This window comes from Corvus kubaryi, unplaced genomic scaffold (assembly GCF_017639235.1).
Source record: "Corvus kubaryi isolate FWS band 111438036 unplaced genomic scaffold, C.kubaryi_AGA036_p1.0 37391, whole genome shotgun sequence".
Classification (NCBI taxonomy): Eukaryota; Metazoa; Chordata; class Aves; order Passeriformes; family Corvidae; genus Corvus; species Corvus kubaryi.
Genome location: NW_024581130.1, coordinates 3030542 through 3047842, shown reverse-complemented (window position 1 = coordinate 3047842; position 17301 = coordinate 3030542). Strand labels below are relative to the sequence as shown.

The following is a 17301-nucleotide window of genomic DNA, read 5'->3' as shown; positions in this document are numbered from 1 at the left end:
TCAACTCAGACTTGGATATGCGTGAAAAAGCACGAGAAATATGCTGACTTCATATATTAAAATTTTTCTACATTAATCTTCTATTTATGAAGTTTGGTTATTTAGAAGTTGAACTTTTGCTTTTAGGTCTCTGCTTTAGATCAGAGGGAGGATTGCGTGCCAGAAACTGTAATATTAGAAAGTTTCAAAGTGATCCTTGCTAAGCTTTCCTTGTATGTACCAAATAATTGTGTGACAAAGATAGATCCTTAAATCAGTGCTGATTTCCCTTATCCGTTTCTGCATTTGAATAAGAGTGTTATGAATGGGCAGACAAAAACTCCTGGAAGTCCATTACTCTTCCTTTAGGAAACTGATCTGGAGAACAATGCACCTCTTGTGGGTTTTGCAGTTGCGCAGCAGTCCTGGGCTTACCAGATCAGTCCTTTTTCTCTTGCATAGTTAAGTTAAATATTCTTCCCCAAACTGCTCCTACCCTGACGTTTAATCTGGAATGTTCTTTTTTTACATTCAGGTTTCGTTTTTTCGGCATCTACAAGAAAGGGGCCAGGACAGGGGATGGTCTATATTTGTATCTTTTTAATGCCCAGTTAGATTTATGCCTGTAGATCTGTTTTATTTCTCACTTCTTGTATGTGAACCCAGGCTAGAACTGACAGCTTAAAGATCATCTTGCTGTTTCATTTAACATTGTTTCCTGGCATTGCCAGCAAAGTTAAGTTTTCTACCACACAAGTGTTCAGCTGGTCTGGACATCCTTGAGAATAAAGGGTTTTTTTAATGAGGTTTTGTTCAGTTCACATTTCTTTTTTGAACCATTAACTTTTTGCAATACTGAATCTCTATATCTGCAAAGCCTGAGTAATATTTAGAACTGCTTTTTTCAAACACAAATGTGAGACATGAAGAGCATGGGATTTTCTCTTTATCCTTCTGTCTGGTCGTTTTGTACTCCTGTGAGAAATTTGTGGTGTATTTTTGGGTATTCACGCTTCCTGATGGTGCCAATGGCTTCAGACTCTTTCAGTTCCAGGGGGATGATATTTATATCTTTAATACATACAAGTCAAAACATGCAACTGCCTTCTCAACTCCCTCAGAGCTTTCACAGGTTTATAGACAAAAAGTTCATCTGCCTTAGGCAAAGGAACCTGCCAAACACTCTCCTGTTAAACTTTCCCAGTTCTTTTATGGACATGCTGTTGTCATCTAGTGCTGCTCTTCTAGATGGGTCATTCCTGGAATATTCCAGAAATTGTTTAAAACCGCTTTTTTCCTTGGGAGTGTGCAAACCTCACTGTACTGCAGCCTGGTGTAGAACTATGAACGTATCAATAGTCCAGCAACCTACAGCTTTGAACCTGTTACAGGTATGAAAGTGTATCAATACCTTTCCTGAAATTTGCAGGGTTTGCCAAAATGACACAGCCTGTACTGAGATCCCCTTTTGTTCCAGAAAGTCTGAGCATAAGTATGCAGCAATTAATCTGACTCTGGTGAGCCAGCACTTGGATCATCCATGTTCTGCAAATTAAGCCAGGGATAGCAGCAGTTTTTATAAACAAAAACTACAAAGAGGACATTCTGGGGCTTTTTTGACTTGTTTTACTTCATGTGTGCTGGTGAAAGAAAATGTTGCCTTTCTAATGCAGCACTGGAAATTATTGCATGGAACACTTGCTCCTACTGACACCTGCGAGCAGCCTCACAGAGATCCTGTGCAACTCAGAGACAGAGCTGCTGGATTAATCCTTGTTTTCCTTTCCCTTTAGAGAGGCCATCTTTTGTGAAGAGACCAAGCAATTTGGCGGTAACTGTGGATGACAGTGCGGAGTTCAAGTGTGAGGCAAGAGGTGACCCAGTCCCTACAGTGAGATGGAGAAAAGATGATGGGGAGCTACCAAAAGCAAGGTGCAGTACTTGGAGTTACCCTTTTTATGACATCTAGTTTGGTATATGATGGGACCATTCAGTGATTGACAGCTAGCATTTCTTTGTCTTGAATACAAAAGGCCTGGCTTGATCCAGTAAGACATTTCTAATTACCATTGTGCTCTAGTTGAAGCTACAATTTATTTTGAAACTTAAGAACAGCCTGGTCTCAAGTTTTTTGTTGTAACAACACATGGCAAATATAACATAAAATAACCAAGTTCAGTCAGTAATGTCAGATACAGATTAATTCTTCACCTGAAGAGTCTCTTGTGATTACTAAAAGTTTTGGAGAATGTGTAATAGTAAAAGACATTTCAACATCAAGAGGTATGTATTGGAATTGCAATGGATATAAAATGTAGTCTGGTAATGTAAAGAGCTGCCTTGGTTATACATGTATTTGTTACTAGGTTTGCAATTAACTTATTTTTTTGTCATTGCTGTAATTAAGGCCAAAAAGTAAAACATCTTATTAAAAATAAATACATCCTGTGATAGATAGATATAGAGATAGATTAAATAGTTATTTACTTACCTTGAAATGCTAATTATCGGTTTAAAAACTTTCAGGGGAATGGATTGAAAGAAGAAACCCTTTAACAGTTGGCTTCAGCCAACCAATCCAACTTCTTGATAGTTTAGTCTATAGCTTTAATGAAAACTACCGTTTTTAGGAGAAAAATCGACTTACCATAAACAGAAACACAGTGACTGCATTATACAAAAAAGAGAGAAAGGTGATGAAGGGAGAGAAATTGGTAAAAGGCCACTTTGTTCTTTAGGAAGAACAAAAAAGAATGAATTGTGATTTATCTTGACTTTCAAGCAATTCTGATCTTCTTGGGAACAGTATTTTCTTGTCAACCATATTAATAAAAATCTTTCATTCAGTTGAGGAGTAATAGCTATTATTATATTTACTTGTTAAAAGAATTCTAACAAGATGTTCTGCATTAGGGCTTTGTGATTGTGTGCATATAATATCAGAATAAGGTTTTCAAATGCTTGGATATATTTTGTTTTTAAAACTTTATTCTACATTATCAGTTAATAAGTATTTATACTTTTTTTCCCTTATGGGAAATACAGAAATAAGAATATTTGAGAGCAAATCCCCCATATTTTTACCCTTTGCAGAAATTGTACAAAGTTCTGTTATTCCTATTCATTGTTAACTGCTATCTATATTTAAAGATACGAAATCCGTGATGATCATACCTTGAAAATCAAGAAAGTTATGGCAGGAGACATGGGATCGTATACTTGTGTTGCAGAAAATATGGTTGGAAAAGCTGAGGCGTCAGCAACTTTAACAGTTCAAGGTAAGAATGTTTCTTTGCAAAGAATAAAGTTGAATAAAGTTGTACAAGAATAAAGTTGAATAAAGTTGTACTAGAATAAAGTTGATTTTTTTTTTTTTTTGGTACAACAACTGTAGAGATAAAAAATGTGAAAATACAAATTTGGCTTGGGTTGTATTCCGAGGAAATGGAAACACTTCACGTGTAAGATTTTTTTAAGCAGTCTTTACAATACTGGGATGGGGAACTGAGTATGTTTTGAATTTCAGTTCTTTAAGTTCAGAATCATGTCATTTGCAATCTTTGTATCTGAAAAGCTAACAGAAAGAAGAAGGTCAGTGTTATAAGATGCATTGTTTTAATTCAAGGAGTTGCAAGTTCAAGTATCTGCCAAGTTTTTTCAATTAAATATAGTAGAGAAGCAGTGAATGATAAATCTGTTTGTGTGTCTTTTAATACACTAACCCAGACCACTGGAATTCCTGTTGCTTTTTCATTATAGAAGCGTATCGTAGCACTACTGTTTCTTTGTAAGATAAAAATTCAGTAGAGCTCAGTGAACTAATATGTATAAAAATCCTTCGCTGCCTTTGTATACACAATCCAGATGTTCACTATTCAGATAATCCCTCTCTTCCTTTCCTGGCTAGCAGACAGGCAATGATGTCATCCTGGTGCTTTTTTCTAGGCACTGATGGTCCCTCTGTCCTTTTCTCTGTTCAGTGGGAATTAGTGATTATGGAGTTCTGGGGAAGTATAGGCTTAAAAGTATTTCATTTGGTAACAGGCCTCTATTTTGACACATTTACTGTAACAGGAAAGGTCTTGTCCTTACCCTGCTCTCCTTTATTCCACCAGAAACATTTGGTGTCCCTCTGTTAGGAAAGTATTGAATTCTTTTGTTGAGGCTCTCATAAAACCAAGATTTTTGAGATGTTCTGTTTTGTTTGTCACCATGATGTTTATACATCAAAACTGATACCTTATGTTTGTAAAATAACCAGCTCTCATGCTCAGTGTTGTAGAATAAAAGATAAACTTGTGAGCAGTAAGCACAGTTCATTCAAAGGAAGAAGGCTGAATTATTTTTTTAAATGGTGATTCGTTCTGAAGATCGTGTCTTAAATTAACTTAATCCTGTAAAATGTTACTATTAAGAAAATTTGCTTTAATGACTGGTTGTGCAGTTACATTTCTGGAAATAAGCTCTTGGTAGCCCTAATCTTTCATAGTCTATTCAAAATAATAAATAAAAAGATACTTGAAATCCCATTTAGGTTAATGGTGCTAATAGATATAAAATGACATAAGTATGCAGATGTTAGAAATCGAGTGAGATCTTTGATAATAAACTGGTATTTTTAAGATCATAGCCTAAGTCCTGATTCATCAAGATTTTTTAAGTGCTCGTATTACCCAGTAGATATTTACATTGTGGCAGCTTTGCTCTGAGGATATTGTTATGGGATGATTTGTTTCCCAGTGTGAATGGATTGCCTCCTGAGCCATTTGTCTGCACTAATGTCTTCGTAGGAGGGATTGATGTGAGAAACTGTAATGTATAAGGACAATTTGTAGTTGGTAATGAAATAAATTACGATCAAAATCCATTTATTAACATATCTGAGAGACTGAGTTTTATGGGAGGAAAAAATACGCCTCTAGAAAATGCATTTTCCATTCAGATTTTTTCACATTTTTCCTCCTTTTTTTGCCTTCTCCTCTTTTTCCCTCCTCTCCTCTTCCCTTGTTATAACTTTTTTTTTTTTTTCCTAAAGGGCCAGCTTTTTGACTGTGCTCCATCTAGAAAAGTAGACTGATCTTGTTTCAATACCAAAATAACATTGTCCTGACTGTGCACACACGGGTCTTTGAATTTTTGGTTGGTTGTTTGTTTTTTATAATTTTATGATTTTTTGGGGTTGTGATTTAAGGAATGGAAATGACAAGTCTTTTCTGCATTTCTGGTTATCATCACATGATCTGTTGACTGTAGAATTTAGTAAATGTGTGTTTTGCTGTGCCAAATTGAGTTATTTTTGTTACATATTTGTAAACAGAGGGCTGCATTAGAAATCACAGCCTCAGACATTTGAGCTGCCACTGTGCAGGCATGTTAGATTAAGCAAAGGGCAAGGAGGGGTCTTGGCATGGGTTTGAGTGGGTTAGGGTTATTTGTAGAGCTTTGGTTTGGGTTTTTTCCTCTTCAGTATCTCAGCAACAAGCTGTGGTGTTTCTGTGCCAGAGAAGGAATATGAGAGCTGTCAGTGGTGACCCCAGATGTGTGTCCGTGGCAGGAAAGAGACCGTCCCCATCTGTCAAGTGTCTGCACTGTAGGGCTGTGGCAGAGAGTGAAACGTGGCACCCCAGCAGACAGGGCTGTGAGCAGTGCTCTTCAGATCCTCAGGGTTGGCAGCACTGCTAAGAAAAGGATTAATCTTCTTCCCTACTCATCATTTCCACTCACACTGTGACTGACCCGTGTGTGCTTTCTCCTGTGGGGGGTTATCTGGGGTTCTAAAAGGCGCAGCGTGCAGCACCAGGGCAATTGAGATACGCAGCTGTCAGAGAGGTGTGGATGGGATGTGGTAAACAGCTAGCCTGGGGTCTCACAGGGAGCTGCCCTGGCTCCAGCAGGACCCCTTCCTCCTGCTCAGCTCTGCCTCTGCTCTGTGGAGCAGACCCTGCATGGTCCATGCATGGTTCTCTGTCTCGGGAATGCTCTTGGGAATGCTGCACAGCCACGGCGCTGCCTCTGAGCTGGGAGCTGGTCCAGGCCATGTCTCTGGACTAGGAACTGTCAGCTCAGATAGCTCAATTCTCCCTCTTTCTCTATAATAAACTGTTAACTGTAGAAAATACAGGAGAGGGGTGGGAATATCAGTTCTTTTTTATTGTTCTTCCTGCTCATGGCACTGGTGTCACAGATGCTGGTTGTTGGAATTACTGTTTTCTTCTATACAGGCTCCTAACTTTGGGGATCATAAGTGTTTCCTATATGCAGATGTTGTATTTTTATTGTGACTTCAGCCATATCCATAAGCCAGATCTGGAGTTCTGTATTGACATAGTGAAGTTTGAACCCTTCATTTAGTGTTCTAGTCCTGCAGCTAGGAAGCATTTCCATCCCTAAAACTGTCAAGTTATCTTATTGTCTCCTCGGAAAATTAAATAGTTAAGGAAATGTAATCCTGATGTTGTTTCCATATACCTAAAATTGGAGAGTTGAGCCCTCTGTTTTCATTTTGCAGCAATGTGTACTGCATCTGTAAGGCATCCAGAGACATTGCTAAATACATGTGGAAACGTTTCGTTCAGGAGATGATTAATTATTAAATAAATACCTCAGTCAATACATAATGCCAGGAAGCAGCCTGGAGTACAATACATTATATTTTGCCAACACATTATATTTTACCAAGTAGCTGATGTGCTTCAGAAAAGGAAAAAAATGCCAGAAAAATGGCATTACTGGAACCAGTGGACTTCTCTCTTGCTCTAGCACTAAGCAAACCGGGTATATTTATTGTATTTATATGGTATTGTATTTGATGCATATGCTTTTCATGTTTTGTGTAGGTTTCTATTATGTGACTTGCTTAGTTTTATGCCTCAAAGCAGGACTGTAGGAAGTATAATATTATATATTTCATTATTACATATATAATTGAAAACAATGTTCCTAAGACACACAAAATTACCAAAAATGCAGACTTCAGAACTTCAGTACTAAAAGAGAATTAGTTTTACCATTAATGCAAATAGAATTAGGGCTTCTTCAAGAATCTGCAAATTTCACATTTAACCATGAAAATGCTTTCAAGCAAATCTAAGAACCAAAGGTTTTACATATTTTCACCTACTTCCATTTGCTTTGCTCCCATTTGCAGTACTTAATTGGGCTTTTTTGACATCTAATTTTATAATAAGTTTATAATTTCTGGTGAAACAAGCTGTTCTCTCTGAAACAAGTGTAAGTTATGGCTCCAGTGGCAGCCCTACTCTGCAGCTGGCCAGGAACCATTATTGCAGTGACAGTGTAGATAAGACTCAGCAGGAGTTGGGAGAAACAGCTTGAGTGGGTCAGTTGACTTCAGGACTTCACAAGAGTGACACCAAAACCGTGGCTGTAGGTGACTGTGGTCAGTCAGCAGCAGACTGGTAGTGAGCAGTAATCTTTGAGGTCTTCTTAGCTCTCCTTCCTCGAGTAGAGGCTCTGGAGGAGTGTGCAATACTTGGTACAGGGCCCTGCCTAATACACAGCTATAGCTGCAGCAGCAGCGACTGAACTGTAAAATGTAAATTTTGCCATTCAAAGGCACTAAACACATTTGGTGTTATCAGTTTGGCAGGAAAAAAGAAGAATTCCTATGGAAATTATACCGGCCAGTTCATATTTTACAGTGGCAGTCTCTGATACCAAGCCTTTTTAGATTATGATGTCTTTAATTTTAGGGTCAACAGAGCTTGTCTGCAAGGTAGATAGTGAGTGGAACTTTTGATAAGTGACTCCCAGCTGTGATTTTACTGTACGAGTCAAATCACAAGGAATTTTAATCTGAAAAGGTGGCACATGCTTCAGGTCTGGAATTTCCTCCTCCTTCCACCTCCTCTTTGTGCAAAGTAGCTTCAAGGCACACAGTAAAAGACATCTATTTGATAAGGCTATTGGGAAGGGCTGAGAATACCACCTGGAATGAAAAGGAATAGGGTTTGCTCTTTCATCTGTCTGATAGCATATAAATGTTTCCACTGTGTCAGGCTGCTGCTACACATTATAAGTCGGCTGTAAATGTAATTACATTAAACATTAAAACAACAAGGACAAAATTCAGAATTTTATGGGATTACAGAAATGCTGTTGAGGTGTACAGCAATTATTATGTATTGTAGTGAACCCCTCACAGTATCAGAGGTGAATTTAACCAGTGGAATTTTAAAACTAGGATTTGGATTTAAATCTGAACTCGTCTACGTGTTCTCTTTTTAAATCAGTGTTTCTTCCTTTGAAAGAACTGATTTGATGCCATATTCTGTCTTCAGTCCTGTGAAAAAGGAAGGAAGAATAATGATTGTCCAATGAACTTCAGGATTTTTTTAATTAGTAAACTTTTGGTAGGATGAATGGAGGAGACCATCTCCTGTGATTGCTATAGCTTAAAGAGCCCATTTCCCCCTTAATGACTGCTGTAAACCCTGATAGCATGTCAGATTTCCATCAAGGATCTGAGGAGTTTGACTGGCACCAATTTCTGGTGAAAGAATAGAAATCTTAAAAGTTAATTAGGAGGAAATGAGAGAACTGTCTGAAGAAGAGATTAGAACCCTGAAGGTTCTTGTATTACTGGTGCAAGTGATGAACACTAAGATTACTGAAGCATTTCTAAAATAGGGATAAAAGGAGGAATCTGTAAATATTTTAATAAATAACTGCATCTATGTTTTTTATGTTTTAAATGGATGTTGGCTTTTTTTGTTTGGTTTGGTTTTTTTACGTAGAGTCATGCAACAGTGATAACAATATCATACAGGAATATAACACATAAAAACTTTTGAGATTCATTCCTGCAGTTTGGTACTTTGAAACAAGGACTTGAGACAGATGTTTCTGAAAAAGTAGAACAGAAGGACTCCAAATAATTTGGAGAAATGTTACTACAGAAATAAGTTGAAGCTAGAGGCTATTTCCTGCTGGAAGGGGTTTATTTACTGTATAGTTCTCAAAATTTGTGCATTTTAATCACTCAGTGAAGAGAATTGAAGCAAGTAGGTTTGTGTAGCATACTTCAGCACTCAATTAAAAAAAAAGTAGCAACAAAAATCTGAAGGCTTTTTTCTAGTGTCTGAAATTTCCTAAATCCCATGGCTATGGAAAAAGCAATTGTTTTTGTATCAGGTTTCACTGCTGCAGACTTTACTTTCTGACTGCTGTTCACAGTCACATTTCAATAATTCTGTCTTTGGAATAGACAAAGTAGAATTTTACTACAAGTTGTTGAGTTTAAAGATTTTTGATTTTATGAATAAAATTAAATAGAATGCAAGGAATAATAACTTAAATTGGTTGTTCAGTAAACAGTACTTCTGCCATACGTTCATTCTGAAGTAAACATCGGCTTTATTAAATTGTGCTGAACATCCATAAAAAGGTAATACACACTTTATTTTTGCCTTGGTCATAGCCTGTGAGTAATACAGTGATTGCAGTACATTCCCTTACTTTTGTTAGTTTACATGCATCAGTGAAGTCAGTCATCTCTAAACTGGTTTTAAGAAAAAAAATTAAAAATGCTGAATGACAGTGCATTCAAACATTATTTTAATAAGCTGTTTTGAGTGCCATTTGTTAGTATAAGTTGTGTTTTGTTTGAACACTAAAATGCTTTGTTGCTAGGTGCTGAATAACACTGAAGAACTGGTAGTAAAGAATTTTGCTGTCTTTATATGTGGACTTGATTGTCGCGTATGCTCAGTATCAGAATCTTCCAGTGTAAGAAAAGAAATTCCTTGGTCAGGCTAAATTTTTAAATATAAATTATCATTTTCTGCAGCAGGTATTTTCATGCTCTTCTTGTCCCTATGACCACACACTAATTCCCAAAGTTTGGGATGACTGTTTTTTAAAATCCTTTTAAGTATGAAATAGGGTGACAGGACAGAGAAACAGAAAAACAAAACTGTCTGGATGGACCAGATTGCTTGTTTTGTTCTCATAAATGCTCTGTGCTCTCTAAACACAGCACTAAAGGGGATCCTGTTCTCTTTTCATCGTTCTCTGGCCTGTGAGAGCCCACTTAGGATTTGCACCTCCTCAAATTAGACAGCTGCTCTCTTTTGACACAGTTAAGGTCACACATTGGGTCTCAGTACAGAGAAGGAAGTCACCTGAGAGTTCTGGTTTTGTCCAGCTGTCCACCACCAGCAAGGTCTGATGGCCCTTTCTGTACCTCTTCTTCCAGAGTTCTTCACTGCTAAGAACTTGCCAGATATTTTCTTTGAAGCATATAACCTAACTAAAGTCTAAAGTGCAGAATATCTTTGCTAGTGTCTCTAGACCATCATAGCTGCAGCAACACTTTTGTTTCAGACTACCAGCAACTTTGGATAGCATTGTCATCTTTTGACAGAGAGCTGTATGAAAATCAGGCTAACTGTCCCTGGATTTTTTAGTTTTACTTTGTTTTTGCTGATCATCCTTATTTCCTAAAGCATCTTCCCATTTCCCATTTCTGCCTCTCTGACAGTAAAACTTCCTGGTATGTGGTGGGTAGTCTGGCTTGCATAGAATTCTTGTATGTGGTAATTTTTGCTACCTATAATTAAAATTTGTTAATATGTCACGGTTACCTTCCTGTTAACATTATTGAAAAGTAAGTTGGGCTGTTAGTGTAGGCTTGGGTTGTTTCTATGTGGGGGGTATGGCATCCCCATGAGAAGAAATCCAGATTTATTTTGAAATAATATGTTTCAGTTGACGGTATTCCTCACTGAGTATTGCATGCCCAAAACAACATTTTTTAATGATCACAAGTTAGTGCACTGCAGAGATTTATTGTCCTTCCATTTTTAGTGTGTGTTGGTATCCGTTGATCATGGGCCTTGGCCACTTTTCACAAATAGCTTTAACTTGTTATAAGAAGGTTGCTATGGATTTCAAGTTCTCCTTTCCAAGAAGTGCTCTGTGCTATCATAAACAGCTGGGGAAAAAATCCTACTCAGTTTCCTTTTCAGCTCTACTATCTTTAACTATAAGTCAAAAAAATGCAGTAGGAAGCTCCTAAGAATTCTTCAAATAGTATCTATCTATCATAATCTTTTTGTACTTCTACACAGTTTATTTAAAATTCATCTTTTTTCACTCTTTTAAAAGGCTTTAGTATAAATATTTGTAGTCACGACTACTTAGATTGCAGCAGTGCCTAAAATTACCTCAGTTCATTTAGAACTCGGGGGAAGACAACTGAAAAGAGAAGCCTGGGAAACAGGACTTCACAGTTTACCACATTACTCTAGTTTTTAAATAGATAGAATCAGACTCCTCATAAGAGTGCTCTCTAAGTTATACTTGGTTTACAGTGTGCTTTAGGAGGATCCAGAGCAAGGAAGGGGGAAGGTAGACTAAGAGAGGAACTTCTGGAAAATCTTAAATCCCCCTCTCTCCCTCTCTTTCTTCTAACCTCTGTGTTTCAGATTTCCATTTGTCACGTCAAGGCAATGACTACAGGATTTATACACGTTTTAAATTGTGTACTACATGTATTAACCTGAGAAGTGCTGCCTGTAGGCTGCATTTCAAAGCCTATTTCCACTTTTTTGGTTTTTATCATAGAAATCTTCGCTGAATCTTGCAGGAGGACAGATTATGATCCGTCTTATTTTTTTGCTAGTATCAATTGCAAAGCAAAAAGTCTCATATGAGTACATTTCACACACTGTTATCTTCATACAAATTTTTCTCTGAAGGTTCCTCTCACACATGTGTGGACAAACAGGCACACTTGTGTAGCCCTTTTCATTGTGATTTTTTAAAGGGAAAATTTATTACCCTGCTGTGAATCAGATTTTAAGATAATACAGTTACATGATTGATACACAGCTGAAATAGAGCCAGATTTTACTGTCCAGCCCCTTGAATCAGAGTTGAAGAAGGAAACACCTCTCAGCTTAAATTAAGTCTCAGAATGGCCAGAAATCCATAAGGAGTCAATGCCATTTGATTGCTCTTGAAATGAGAATAGCACCCAAGAAGGAGGTTTGATTAATGCACGGATCTTGTGGTGTTTATTAGCAGAGGGTGGGGTTTAAACCACCAAAGAGAGAAGAGGAGCTTTGAGACAATTTAATGTCAATAGGGAAAACTAAAAGCTCTTGAAAAAAATTGCTTTTTGCTTCTGCTGCAAAGCTGGGAGCAGGCACAGGAGAGAGAATCACTGATTTTGGATCCATGGTGCTTGAAGCTCATCTCTCAAATTGTTTCTGGAGTTGATGATGTTGAGCCGCCAGGCTGCATGTGTTACGTTGTCCATGTTTAGGGGTGTTTCAAAGCCTTAGCCTGGTCTGTCTCTCTCTGTGGTATGTGCAGCAGCTCCAGAAGCACTTATATTTCCAAGGCTCTGTCTGTCCTGTCAGCACCAAGGAGCGACACTTGCCTTTTTTCCTGGTCAGACCACTTTCCCCTGGAGCACACCAGCTCTCCTGAGTGCACACAGGCGCCGGCTCTTTTCCTTTGGGTTTCAAGTCCAGAGGCGCCGACTAAATCCAGCCTTCAGGCATGTGCCATGTGCTGAGAAGGAGACTGTGTATTCTGTCCACATGGTCAGAGGCAGTGTCAGGATGATGATGTGACTAGCAAGTTTCCAGACTGCAGCTGCCTTGAGGCTTCTGGAGGAAGTGCACAGTGACAAGTGCAGCTGGCAGCCCCCCAGTACCCTGAGAGTGGCACTTTCAGTGCAGGGCATAAACTCGACCCAGTCTGTCTCTGTGTTACTGCCCAGCACAAGTGTGGTTTAACCCAGCTGACAACAAAGTACCACACAGCTCCTCAATGCCCCTCCACCAAGTGGGATGGGGAGGGGAATCAGAAAAAAACATATCAAGCAAACAAACAAAACCCAGAAATTCGTGAGTTAAGAACACTTTAATAATTGAAACAAAGTAAAATATGCTAATAATAATAATGATAACAAAACCAATAATAGCAATGAAGAGAGAGAAAAAAATAAAATCCAAGAGAAACAAGTGATGCACAGTACAATTGCTCACCATCTGCTGACTGATGACCAACTTCCCCCTGAACAGCAGTCAGCAGCTCCCACCCAGTTGTCACCAGTTTAAATACTGGGCATCATGTTCTATATCATACAGCATCCCTTTGGCCAGTTCAGGTCAGCTGTCCTGTCCATGCTCCCTCCCAGCTTCTTGTGCCCCTCCTCACAGGCAGAGCATGAGACACTGAGAAGCCCTTGACTTGGGATAAGCACTGCTCAGCAACAACCAAAACATCGCTGTGTTATCAGCATTACTCTCATACTGAATCCAAAACTCAGCGCTGCACCAGCCACTAAGAAGAAAATTAACTCAATCCCAGCCAGAACCAGGACAACCTGACTGGTCTTCAGAGTTCAGACAGAAGAGGAAATGTGGATCAATTGTAAACAAAAATAAATAAATACAAATTTAAAAAAACCCTACAAAACTCCTGGGAAGTATGTTGAGGAAAGCAGCACCTAATTGATACTGGTATTTTCCCTGTGTTAACTTTTCTGTCTAAACCTGAAACATTTTTATAGGTTTCTAGATTTAATTCTAAAGGTGACCTTAATATCGGAATTATTTTTCCAACTGATAAGTCACCTGTTTCTCTCTTAATTTCATTCTTCACATTACAATTACAGAAGACAATCTCTTTTTGTTCCGATCAGATTTTTATCTTCTTGGGTTTGGTAAATTTGAAGTTGCTGTAGTCACTTATTCCTTTAAACTTAAGAAGTGCTTATTTGACAAATCAGCAATCTAAAGTAGAATTTTTCCACTCATCATAAATAGAATAAACCACGATCACTCCCTTGCTGGGGGTTTGGAGTTACATGTCATCACTTTTGATTTGAGACATCAAAAATCTCATGTAAACATTTTGCCTCAGCTCTGTGGCTGTGGCGTGCTTGGCGCCAGACTGTGAGACAGACCTTTCCTCAGAAGTTTGTGCTGCACTGTGTCAGACTTGATGCTCTGGGACCATGCACTGTGAAAGCATTCATGGTGAGTAAGGGTGGCCCAGGCTGTCTTACATGAACGTGAACTTTAGCAGAAAATCTGGGAAAATATGAATTGTGTGTATATGTATGTACACCTCAGGAAGTGACAGCTGAAAATAGAGAGTCCAGTTAGGATGAAAAGTGATACACCCCGATTCTTGTGTACTGTACCTGGTGTTACTTTCCTGTATTTTTCACAGGCTGAAGCCAGGAGGCAGCTGAATGGCAGCATTTATATCTTTTTTCAGGACAAGAGATTCAGGCCTTTGTTTATTTCTCTGTAGAAAGTGATACTTCCCACAGACTGCAGAGAGATGTGCATATTAAGGATATTGAGAGTTTCAGATTGCTTTGATAAGAACAAATAGCCTACAAATCACCAGATAGGAAATGGAACATGGCACATTGTCTTAAACTATCTCCCTTAATAATAATTTTTGCAAAACACCAACATAAATATCTGTTAGTCATGTTACAGGGAGGCACTCAACGGTCCTCATTCAGATACTTGAACATAAAAAGTGTTTCATTAGATTTCAGAGTTTAGCAGGATTAGCAATTAAACTTATTTTTGAATATAAGATGTTGGCAGCTTTTTTGCTGAGTTTTTGTTCGGAATTGTTCAGAATTTTTTGTTTGTTGGTTTTTTAAGGGGTGAAAAGTCAGTTTGACCAGTTTGCTGAACATACTCAGACTCTCACATTTCCTCTACATGTGACTCTAGTACCCAAATTTTCTGTACCCACACATTTCAGACAGAGGTCATAAACTGTGGGTTTCTCAGATGTTTATTTCATATGATGATGACAGACAGCTGAGTTTCAGCTCCCTGACAGATAACACAGCAATCTCGGTGCTATCTCTGTTTCTAGCTCTGCAGTTTCTCCCCTCTCACTGTCTAGTCTGTACCCAGCCAATCCCATTGGAAATTCCAGCTCCTCATTCCCCTGTGTACTCCAGCACATCTGCTCATGCTCCTCTTCCATCTCCTACCACTTTGTTTCTACAGCACATTCAATCTCTGCTATATTTCACTTGAACTGGGATTAATGTATCACAAAATTACTTGAAAGGAATCTGAATTTCATTGTGACTGCCAGTTCCTAGATTAGTCACAATGGCCAAGGATTGATACATAAGCTAATGATTTGGTATGATTGTTGTAGGTCATTACTGGCCTGAAAATGGAAAATGTTTAGTTTCTCTGGTGCACAGTTATACTTCCTTGCTTCTTTTATAATAACCTCTATGAGTGTCCAGCAGTCCTTGAAGACATGAAGATTTTTTTTTTAATAATCAGAAGTGAAACACATGGATCTTAAATCAAAAGTATTCAGCTTGTGTCAGTTAAATAACAGGGTATCTCCCGAGCACCTGGAAGGTATTTGTAAATAGTAATAGTGAGAACAGTAATTAATGAGTATTTAACATGCTGAACAAAATACTCTTTAGTGGTTAAGTACCACCTTGGATCTTAAGATCTCAAAAGCATCTTATTAGTATACAGAAATGAAAATTCCTGTAATTTTACTCCTTTTGAGACAGATAATTGCTGCCACAGCTATCAAGTATGGGGCACTTGAGGTTTCTAGCTTGCCTAATGTCAGACTAAGAAATGGGTGCAACACTGTAATGTTTTGTTCTAAATATGAGGAAACCAGTGAGTTCTTGAGAAACACTAGACCAACATTTGCATTCACCTCTGTCAGGAGAGCTACAGAACGTGTCTTTTTGAGATGTAGGCATTGCACACAGCATGTTGAGGTCTCATATGAGAGACACCCAGGGTGAGACAGACCCAGGCTCATCCCAGCCATGCATGGAGGGAGCACAAGAGACAATGGATTTAAGTTGAAACAAGGCAGATTGAGGCTGCATATGAGAAGGCATTTCTTCACTGGCTGGACAGCCAAGCAGCAGAGTGGGTTGCCAGAGTCTGTGCATTGTTATTCCTTGAAATTTTTCAGGCCCTGACTGGATCAATCCCTGACTCACCCTGTATCTGACCCTCTTGAGCAGGAGGTTGGAATGGAGACCTCTGAGGTTGCTTCCAACCTGATTATCATAGGAACCTGCAAAGCTACATCTGTCAAATTTAATAGTTGCTCCATTAACATCTGGCAACTGTACTAGGCTATAGTTTAAGTCCTAAAACTGCAAATCCCTACTCCTGTGAGCGGATTTAATGATACCAATAGTCCCAGTGAGGTTGATGGGATTGCTGGAAAGAATAAGGCATTAAAAGATCACGTCACTAGTCTGGAAACCACTTTTCTTTTGGTTTTTGTTCAGTGACTGGACACGTCTTCCCTGAAAAGCCTTGCATGTCAAGGAAATTATATGAAAGGCCAAAAATACTATTCCTTTGGTAGTTGTGGTTTCACATGCTGACTTCCTGTCTTTACAAACAGGTTGTTCCACCTAATTGCCATGTGAAAAGCCATGATTAACACAGGGAAAATTAATTTACTTTGTAATTGAAAGTGGTGTCAAATAAAATATGCTATAATAGAGGAAAAGCTATTCATTTCTCAGTTTTAGTAACCTTAGATATCAATAGCCTGCAAATCAAACTAAGAATGTGGTCTTTGTTGTAGATGTTGCTATTATTGTTGTTCTTTTAAACCACATGATATCCCTCTGACAGAATTGTTTAAATTTTTCTATGAAACTTCACCCTTTCCACAGATTTGCAACCAATGTGATTCCCTGTTTCTACAGGGATTTACTTTCATGTATCAGTATCCCCTCTGTTTTCACAGGTGGGCAAAAAAACATATTTGCTTGACAGGGTTATTTTTGGCCTATAGTAAGAAATGTCTAATAAAAAGAAAAGGGGAAATTCAGCACTTCAAAGTTAATTTAATTTGTAGAAATATAATTGAGCACCCAAGAAAGGTTTCTCTCTGTTAGGCCTTTTCCAGTGAGTTTTCAGTAGAGGACTTGAGCAGCTCTGCATTGCTACTGAGGAGGCTGAACTTTCCTTGGCACTACTCAACTAATGGAAACCAGATAATTCAGAGTTGTTTCCTCTGTGGAAGAATTGCATTCCATTAAGTCTCTTATCAGGCTGTTTCATGTACAATGAGTTGTGTTTTATGGAGAATCATTTCTAATTCCAGAGTACGTCAGATTGCAATTGCAAGTTTAGCAAAGAGTTTTTCAGTTAAAAAGTAATGATTACTGGGAAATAGAGTTACACAAGAACAAGAGCACCTGGGAGCTGAACCTTGGGAAGAGCAGATTTCTCTCAGGAATTCGTGTGTAGTATTTCTTGGCCATTGCTCTTAGGAATTGCAGACTTGCAGATA

The 17301-nt window shown here is 38.3% G+C and overlaps 1 protein-coding gene across 8 annotated transcripts in view; it reads left to right on the top strand.

Moving 5' to 3' along the window:
• The window catches only part of ROBO1 (roundabout guidance receptor 1), a 699448-nt gene that overhangs the window by 615441 nt on the left and 66706 nt on the right, over nt 1-17301 (top strand). For all 8 annotated transcript variants that reach the window (XM_042037872.1, XM_042037877.1, XM_042037876.1 and 5 more), the window contains 2 exons: nt 1773-1911; nt 3130-3257. In XM_042037872.1, coding sequence (XP_041893806.1) covers nt 1773-1911; nt 3130-3257 — 267 coding nt within the window. The remainder of the gene's footprint in view (nt 1-1772; nt 1912-3129; nt 3258-17301) is intronic.